Consider the following 9,241-nt stretch of genomic DNA (forward strand, 5'->3'; position numbering starts at 1 on the left):
TTCTAGGGAATTTCTGACCTGGAGGCAGATGCCTGACAAAGCAAATAACTTCTGTGCATCCTTTCCTCATAGAATCATGGAATGGTTTGGACTGAAGGGACCTTAAAGGTTATCTAGTTCCACCCCCCTGCCATGGGCAAGCACACCTTCCACTAGCCCAGGTTGCTCAAGGCCTCATCCAGCCTGGCCTTGAACACCTCCAGGGAGGGGACATCCACAACCTCCTTGGGCAACCTGTTCCAGTGTCTCCCCACCCTCAGTGGAAAAAATTTCTTCCTACTCTCCAGTCTCAACCTGCCCTCTTGCAGCACAAAGCCATGCCTTCTCATCCTGTCACCACAAGCGCTTGTAAAAACTCCCTCCCCAGCTCTCCTGTAGCCCCCTTCAGGTACTGGAAGGCTGCTCTAAGGTCTCTCTGAAGCTTTCTCTTCTCCAGGCTGAACAGCTCCAACTCCTCTCCTTGTAACAGGCTGCCCCTTGCTTTCACCTGCCTGCATGGGAAGGATTGAGTTGCCCTTGGAGACATCTATTTGCCTTCATCAGTTAGAGGAGGCACAGGAGCAACAGGATTTAATGCATGGAACTGCTGAGATTTGAGGCCATTGTGGACTTTCTGAACATCACAGACTGTTTAATGTATGCACAGGAGAGGTTATTGCCCAGCTGAACAATACATTTAGAGAAGTGTTCCCCTCAGAAAGAGAGTTGGATTGTCCTCTGCTACAAGGACAGGCTGAGGAAGCTGGGGTGGTTCAGCCTGGAGAAGAGAAGGCTTCAGGCAGAACTTGGAGCAGCCTTCCAGTACCTGAAGGGGGCTGCAGGAAGGCTGCAGAGGGACTGTTTGCAAAGGCCTGCAGTGATAGGACAAGGGACAATGGTTTGAAATGAGAGAAGAGCAGATTTAGATTGGATGTTAGGAACAAGTTCTGCACCATGAGAGTGCTGGAACACTGCAACAGATTGCCCAGGGAGGTGGCTGAGGCCCCATCCCTGGAGATACTCAGGGTCAGGCTGGACAAGGCTCTGAGCAAGCTGATCTAGTGGAGGATGTCCAGGCTGACTGCAGGGGGGTTGGACTGGATGACCTTTAGGGGTGCCTTACAACCCAAAATTGTAGGGACCAAGTGATTGAAACCAGGCTATAGCCTCTGAGCTTTGTTCCAAAGATGCATTGTTCCCATGGCTGGAAAGATCCCATTTCCTCTTGGATGGTTTAACTGCTACTGTCAGTTACCATTTGTCTTTACACCTTTCTTGGCTCATCAAACAACCCCCCAGCAGTGGCTGGGTTTCTCCCTTTGCAGCGTTCTGTGTCTGTCACCCAGGCTATCTTCTGAGATTTTCTCCACATCTAGATGGTCTGGGCTTAGGGAATCTTCACCTACCATCATTATTGAAGTTCACTGAGCTTGTCTGAGTTTGTCAGGCACTCTGGATTGTGTGGACTTCAGAATGAGCCATTCTGTGGCAGGAGCAGCTGCCCCATTCCCCTGACAAAATGCCTGCTGCTCCCCTTTGCTTTGGTGAGCTGTACTGCCAGTGGCTTCACCGTACCACCGTAATCTACCACCACAGAGTCACACAAGGATTTAGGTTGGAAGGGACCAGTACCAATTCCTCTGCCATGGGCAGGGACACCTTCCACTAGAGCAGTTTCCTCAAGGTCTCATCCAGTCTGGCCTGGAACACCTCCAGGGTGGAGGCCTTCCTGGGCAACCTGTTCCAGGGTCTCCCCACCCTCACTCAAAAGAATTTCTTCCTAATCATCAGTCTCAATCTGCCCTCCTCAAGCTTCAATCCATTCCCTCTCATCCTGTCACTCCAAGCCCTTGTCACAAGTCCCTTCCCAGCTTTCTTATAGCCCCCTTCAGGTACTGGAAGGCTACTCTATGGTCTCCCTGGAGCCTTCTCTTCTCCAGGCTGAACAGCCCCAGCTCAGCCTGGCCCCACAGGGGAGGTTCTCCAGCCCTCTGATGATCTTTGTGGCTTCCTCCAGACCTATAGGAACTGGAGGCAGTGCTGCAGGTGGGGTCTCAGCAGAGCAGAGGGGCAGAATCCCCTCCCTGTGCTGCTGCTCTCCCTGCTTTGGATGCAGCCCAGCACACAGCTGCCTTCTGGGCTGCCAGTGACCATTGCTGGCTCCTGGGGAGTTTGTCACCAACTGACACCCCCAAGTCCTTCTCCTCAAGGCTGCTTGGGCCACTCAGCCTGGCACTGGAAGCTTGTCAGTGGAATGATTCTTTATCAGAGGTCTGATATTGTGGAAGAGAGTTCAGCTGAGAGTCAGGGGAGCAAGCATCTGCTGAGGAGCTTGCTAAAAGTCACGCTTGGGATGATGCCCTAATTGTTTGTATTAACAAGGAATGAAGTTGGCAGCTCAGAGGAATTTAGCAGCTCACCTCAGAGTTCTTTGTAGTGTTACTGCTTTTCAGGATACAGTCCTCATCCTGTGAGCTTGCAAAGTGCATCTGCTGTTTTCAGTTCTAGCTTTAAACATTTGAGAAAGTCTGGAACAAATGGCACAAGAGCTTGGAGGTAGTTGGGCTTATAAACCTTTTCTGTGTTTAAAGATTACTCTAATGTTCCTCCTTACTCCTCACATCTCTTTAACAGAGCAGGAGATAAACAGCCCAAAGTGCTTCTGTTTCTTGAGTCCAGAAGGGATGGCTCAGTGTGAGAGGGCTTCTGTAGGGATGCATTTAGCTTGCATGCTCTTTTAGGGTGTGCAGCTACAGTGGATTAAGAGAAAGATGAGGATAGGAAACGTGGGAACAGCTCTTAGAAATTATAATGAATGCAAAAGAAAAATGGTAGAGAGGAAAAAGCTGTTAGGGCAGGTGTGTGGTGGGGTGCTTGCTAGGGAGGCATTGCTTCCAGTTGAATGGCTTAAAATCAAGGTGTGGCTTGGGAGGGTCTGGGAAGCCAAGGTAAAGGTGCTGGATAAACATTGCCTACATTACACAGACTAGTCAGAACTGCACACTTCATACAGCTCCTGGCTTCAGTGTGTAGCCTTGGTATAGAGAATGAGCTAGAGAGTCCTGGGAGGAGATGGACGTGGAAAAGAGCAGGACCATCTCTGAGGCTTTTGTCACTGAGCAGTTTTGTAAACACTTGTAAAAGGGGAGGAAGTTCCCAGACAAAACCAGAAGGCAGCCAGGCTCCCTCTGAGGGGCATGTTTTCTCTCAGATGTGACCCTGGAAGTTCCAGGTGCAGGTTCAGCTTTGTCTTGCTTAATTGAGAAAAGTCAGCACATGGAAAAATCTGAAGTTCAGGGACAGCTTAACTCTGCTCCGTGCTAGGCACACACTTGGTCAAAACCAAAATTCCTGTATCTTGGATGCAGCTTCCCTCTCCCTCTGTCAAATTATCAACCACAAAAGCTTTTATGAGTGCAAGCTTCTCTTAGCAGCGTGGTGTGGTGATGGAGGAGTAGCTTTTAACAGCAGCCTGCAGAGCAGATAGATGCTTCTTCCTCTTCAGAGAGTCTGTGTGTTACCAAATCCATATCTGACCAGCATGGGAACAGAGGGATCTAAACTCCTAGACTAAACACTTATATCAGTAGGCTTGAACTGCTGGAAGCCTGTGAGGCCAGGGAAATGGCACCTTGGCTATCCAGAGGGTCTTGGTGAGGCTCATTGGTGTCATTCCCAACATTTGCTGTTCTAAATCGTCAAGTGACTTTTCCAAAGCTAGGAGCAGAGTTAAGTGGGTTTGGTCAGAGCTGCTTTTGCAGGCTAACTTCCATTGTGAAGATAAGCCTGGGATTCCCAGGTTTTCCAAGCCTTTTTTTTTTCCCAGTGAAATAAATCATAGATGGACAAAGTGGGTTTTGTCTGGGAATTATTCCTGTTTCCTTCAGACTGCTGTTGGAAACATTCCAAAGTGCTGCCCTGTCTCCTTATAGGCCTAGTAAATTAACCCCTTCAATTCTTCCAAGACCTTGACTTGCCTGGCTGCAAGGTATTGTCTGGTCTCTTCTGACAGTTCCTACCTTAAGCTTGTCCTCCTGGGACCGGAGTACTCATAGCCAAGCCCAGTGTCTCAGGTGAAACCTCCCCAGAACCACATAGCAGGAAAATGTCCCTCCTTCACTCAGTGCAGGAGATCCTGTCCAGTTAGAGTTGATACCTGCTGGGGCTCAGCCCTGTGTGACGCTGTCTCCTCCCCTCACCCCGGTCCTAGGTGCCGGATGTGTTCGCTGACCTTCTACTCCAAGTCGGAGATGCAGATCCACTCCAAGTCCCACACGGAGACAAAGCCACACAAGTGTCCTCACTGCTCCAAGAGCTTCGCCAACAGCTCCTACCTGGCCCAGCACATTCGCATCCACTCGGGGGCCAAGCCCTACACCTGCAGCTACTGCCAGAAGGCCTTCCGCCAGCTCTCGCACCTGCAGCAGCACACACGGTAAGGGCCGGAGCAGGCTGGGGCCCTGCGCGCTGCATGTCGCTGCCGTCCCAGCATGCTGTGGCACCCTTGGCGGGCAGATGGTGCCGTTCTCCGCAGGCTGCTCGGGTCTTGTATGCGAGGCACCCGCGGTCGTGGTGTCCGAGGTGTGAGACTTGTCGCTTGCTGTGAGGGGCTGGGTGTGCGCAGAGGTTAGCACTGCTCTGCCCTTCGGGGTGTGGGCAGCGGAGTGCAGCTTTCTGGCAGTAGGTAGGGCTAGTTGTGTCAGAAGGAGAGCTGGGCATAGGAGAGCTGTTCCCTGTAACCCCAGTTCTGCCAAACATCTCAGTCCAGGCTTGCAGCCCCCTGCTGTTTCAGCCATAGGCTTCCCACACACAGCTCTGCCAATGCCCCTCAGTCCAAAATCTATAGTTCCTCTCTCTGGATCCTCCCCCGGTGCGGACAGACCATGGCCTCTTGAATCCAAGGGGAGCACGGTTTGGGAACGAGCAAGCTCCTGCCGTGTGTGGAGTTCCTCCCCGTAGCAGATAGCGTGGTGCTGTCCCACCCCCTTTGTGCCCTCGTCCCATCAGCACTAGCCAGCTGGCAGTCATGTCCAACTGCTGCTGCTCCTCCTCCTCTTCGGCAGGATCCACTCCAAGCTCCACACGGCGATTGTCAAGCCGCACAAGTGTCCTCACTGCTCCAAGAGCTTCGCCAACACATCCTACCTGGCCCAGCACCTCCGCATCCACTCGGGGGCCAAGCCCTACACCTGCCGCTACTGCCAGAAGGCCTTCCGCCAGCTCTCCCACCTGCAGCAGCACACACGGTAAGGGCCAGAGGAGCTGGGGGCCTGGCCCTGGCCCCCCGCGCTGCCGGCATGCACTGTGGAGCACGCGCGCCAAGCATGCGGGGGGCGGGCGGGGGTGCGGCCGGCGGCACCCTCGGAAGGAGGTGACCACCAGAGTGGACGGAGTGGAGGCTGCGCAGGAGACACTGACCGCCGCCAGGGCTGAGGTGGGCACGTGCTGTCCCTGGGGATCCCTGGTCTTGCACCGTGGGGGGCACAGAGAGAGAGAGCCATAGAGAGAGGCATTGGCCGCAGGGGAGCTCAGCCTGGCACCGCTGGGGGTTGGACTGAGTGTGTGGAAGCTGCTGGCGTTGCAGGGGGACAGGGACGGATGAAGGCTGTAGGTGATGTCAGCCCAGTAATGTCAAAGGAAAAGTGCTGGAGAGGAACAGAGCTGCTTTCTTGGTACTGTAGAAGCAAGAAGAAAGATTCTTGGTTGTGTGGGACTCCTGAGCTTGGAGCAGGGGCCCTGGTCCTCCAGACCTCTTCCCAGCCCATTTTCAGGAGGCCATTTCTCCAAGCTGGCCAGGAGTTCCTAAGCTCTTGCTTCTCAGTCACTCTCTGAAATCTGCTTGACTGTTTTATCTTCTCTAACTTCTAGCTGGACACAGGAGCTGGGCAGAGCTCTCTTTGTCCAGATAGAACAGCATCTGGACGCAACATCATCCCCTTCCCTCCTCTCCTGAGTGGCTGTGAGACTCGGTCACGGCATCAGGCCCTGGCAGCCTGCCCCGCCTGCCTGCTCACTGCCTCCCGTTTGTGCTCTTCCTCCTCCACAGTATCCACACTGGGGACCGACCCTACAAATGTGCTCACCCTGGGTGTGAAAAGGCTTTCACCCAGCTTTCCAACCTGCAGGTAAGGGGCTGGGCTGTTTGTGCTCATCAGTGGGGGTGGCAAGGGCAGCCGTCAAGCAGGAGGAGAGGCTGCTCCCTTCCTTGTGATGGAGGAAATGGAGAAATCTGGGCAGCTGGAAGGAGAGGGAAAGAATACAGAAAAGGTGTTGAAGCCCTTGGGCAGGGGAGAGATTCCTAGCTTCTGTGGCACTGGTGACCCAAGGAGGTCACATAAACAGCCACATCCTGTAAAACTGTAAACTTGACTTCAGAGATTTGGTAAAGTTCTGGAGAGTTCTCTGACTTAGGCCTTTTGCTAAATGTGGCACAGAATAAAATCTGGGTATCTGATGCTTTGGTTGTTTGACAGTGAAGTAAAGGGGCTCAGAGCAGGGACTCGGGGAAGCAGGGGTGGTCTGTCCTGCCGCAGTGCCCTGGAGGCTGAGCAAAATGGCAAAGAGCTGTAAATGCCTGCCAGCAGTTCAAGCAGCTCCTGCCCTGAAGGGCAGTGACAGATGTGGGCAGCAAATGTGAGGCAAGGCAGTGGAGGAGAGAAAAGGAAGAGGCTGAGAAAGAGTCACGTGGAGCCTGAGAGGGTGGGAGCTGCAGACAGCTGGGAGATTGCTCTTCAGAGCCTGATATGCCTGTGAAAAGAAGGGCTTCAGTGCGGTGCTCTGGAGGGAGAAGCTCTGAGCCTCGTGCTAGGGTGAGCTGGAAGGCTTGGCTGGAAGGGGGTACCAGAGGTGTAGCCTTCTGCAGTACTAATGCTCCCTCCCTTCCCTGCCCTTGCTCTCTGCTCCCGCCCTGCTCGGCTGCCCCCAGTCCCACAGGCGGCAGCACAACAAAGACAAACCCTTCAAGTGCCACAACTGCCACCGTGCATACACAGATGCTGCCTCCCTGGAGGTGCACCTGGCCACGCACACAGTGAAGCACGCCAAGGTCTACACCTGCTCCATCTGCAGCCGGGCCTACACCTCGGTGAGTCTTTGCCGCCCTCACCTCCCGGGGCGGCTCCTCCGCCTCCAATCAGAGCAGCCCCCGGAGCCGCTGTGTCCCTTCCCGTCTGGCTTTGGCCTTTGTAACGCCTCCTGCCCTCCTCTCACGCGTTCTTCCTGCTGCAGGAGACCTACTTGATGAAGCACATGAGGAAACACAACATCCCTGACCCGCAGCAGCAGGTGGTTCAGGCGCAAGCCCAGGCCTCGCAGCAGCAGCAGCAGCAGCAGCAGCACTTCCAGCCGCAGGGCGGGGGGGCGGCAGGAGGCCCTTCTGGAGACACTAACCAACCCAACCCTCCCCCCCAGTGCTCCTTTGACCTGACACCTTACAAGACTTCAGAGCATCACAAGGACATCTGCCTCACTGTCAGCACCAGCGCCATCCAAGTGGAGCACCTCTCCAGCTCCTAGAGAGACCTCAGCCCAGGGAGCAGAAAGCCTCTCGTGCACAGCCTGCGCCCAGGGGCACTGCCTGTGCAGCAGCCCCCTTCGTGCAACAGTCTCTGGCCTCTCCTCCTGCACCGGTCTCCTCTGGCCATGTAACCCTGTTCATGGCAGCCCCTTGAACAACAGCCTATCTCAAGTGGGTGCTCCTTCTGTGCAACAGCCTGCCTGGTAGGAGGATGCTTCCTTGTGCAAGAGCCCCTTTCCAGTGCTGAGATCATTTCCTCATGCAAGATCCCCTCCTTTCAAACCCAAAGAAAGGCCTCTGTTCTGCCTTCTTTCTCACTCTAGAATGCCTGTGAAGGGGGGGGAGGGGGAGGGCGTGCTGAGACCTGCAGAGTGGATGGGATGGAGAGACAGTCCTTGTACATACAGGGGCTTGGACACGTCTTCAGCAGGCCACGGAAGAATGTGGCAGGGTTCACAGCTGGATGGGGTTCTTTGAGGATTTCATTGAGTGTCTAAGAGAGAAAGACCCATTCCTGTCTCTCCTGCTTTTGAAAGGGAGGAAGGGCTGCTCGTCCTGCCCCAAGGACTGAATGGGAGAAACCTTCTCCCCAGTGGAAGGTGAGACCAGTGTAGGAGGGGGAGGTGAGGCGTGCTCCCTGGGCCGGGCAGGTGCCTATGCTGCCCAAGGGCTGTGGAGTGCTGCACTCTTTCTCCTCCCTCAGAGGAGAGCAATAGAGAGGGCTCTGTCTGAACTGCCTCTCTCTCCCAGCTGTCTGTGCAGCGTGATGGCCAAGGCCCATAGGAATGTGGGTTCTCCTGCTCATTGCTCTTCCTGCCCGTTGTGGATGATGTCCTAGCAGCTTGTACTCCTCCTCCTCTCCCTCCTGCTTCCCCACCCACTTCCACAGAAAAGCGTGCAGGCATCAACAACAAACCAAAAAGCAACTGGAGGGAGGGTAAGAGACTGCCAAAATAATCATCCCCCTTCTCTTTCCTCCCTTTCCTGAAAGGCGGAACAACAGCAGTTCTGACTCTCACACCTGTCCTGCCCCCCTGTTTCCCAAAGGGAAGGAGGAGGAGGAGGAGGAACAGACCAGTCTCTTCAAAGAGCTGGCAGGAGGCAGGGAAGGGCTAGCTTCTTCTGCTCACCTCCTACAGGAGTGCTCTCCCAGGCTCCCTCTTGCCAAGACGGGCTGGACTCACGTGGCAGTGGTGGCCTCTTGTGGACCCTGGTCATGGGACAGAATCCCCAAAAGGTGGACAGTGGAGAGAAGGGGATGAAGATCCCCACAGAGAGACCAATCTAAGGAGAAGGGGGAGCCAACAAGAATAAACTGAAGGCCCCTTGAATTTATATATATATATATATATAAATATCTATTCCCCCCCAGCCCACTCTGTCCTTGCTGTAACTGTTTCTATCTTGGTGTTTATAAAACGCATTATCCTGGAGAAGTTTTATTTTCAACCTTTGTTTGTTTTTCCCTTTCTCTTGGTCTTCAATTCTCTTTTCCCCACCACCCCACCCTCTTTTTTTTTTTTTTTTCCTTTTTTATTATTATTATTTTTATTATTATTATTATTATTATTATTATTGGTCCACATGACTGCTGGTCTTGTGTGTCACTCGTTAGTTTCTTTGGATCACGGAGGCTGGCTCGGAAGAGAATGAGAAGGCAAGGGAAAAAGCATGTGTTGTTGGGATTTAAAATCAGATCACCCACCCAGAGCCTGTAGAATCACAGACTGCTGTGTGAACAACCAA

The 9,241-nt window shown here is 53.7% G+C and overlaps 1 protein-coding gene across 13 annotated transcripts in view; it reads left to right on the top strand.

Annotated features, from left to right (window-relative positions):
• Window positions 1-9,241, top strand: part of ZNF384 (zinc finger protein 384) — a 30,179-nt gene extending 20,938 nt beyond the window's left edge. For 11 of the 13 annotated variants that reach the window (XM_054167704.1, XM_054167699.1, XM_054167701.1 and 8 more), the window contains 5 exons: window positions 4,190-4,414; window positions 5,043-5,225; window positions 6,026-6,104; window positions 6,905-7,063; window positions 7,207-9,241. In XM_054167704.1, coding sequence (XP_054023679.1) covers window positions 4,190-4,414; window positions 5,043-5,225; window positions 6,026-6,104; window positions 6,905-7,063; window positions 7,207-7,494 — 934 coding nt within the window. In that variant the 3' untranslated portion in view covers window positions 7,495-9,241. The remainder of the gene's footprint in view (window positions 1-4,189; window positions 4,415-5,042; window positions 5,226-6,025; window positions 6,105-6,904; window positions 7,064-7,206) is intronic. The other 2 variants (XM_054167707.1, XM_054167708.1) reach the window with 1 other exon arrangement.

The sequence above is a fragment of the Dryobates pubescens genome, chromosome 15, assembly GCF_014839835.1.
Source record: "Dryobates pubescens isolate bDryPub1 chromosome 15, bDryPub1.pri, whole genome shotgun sequence".
Classification (NCBI taxonomy): domain Eukaryota; kingdom Metazoa; phylum Chordata; class Aves; order Piciformes; family Picidae; genus Dryobates; species Dryobates pubescens.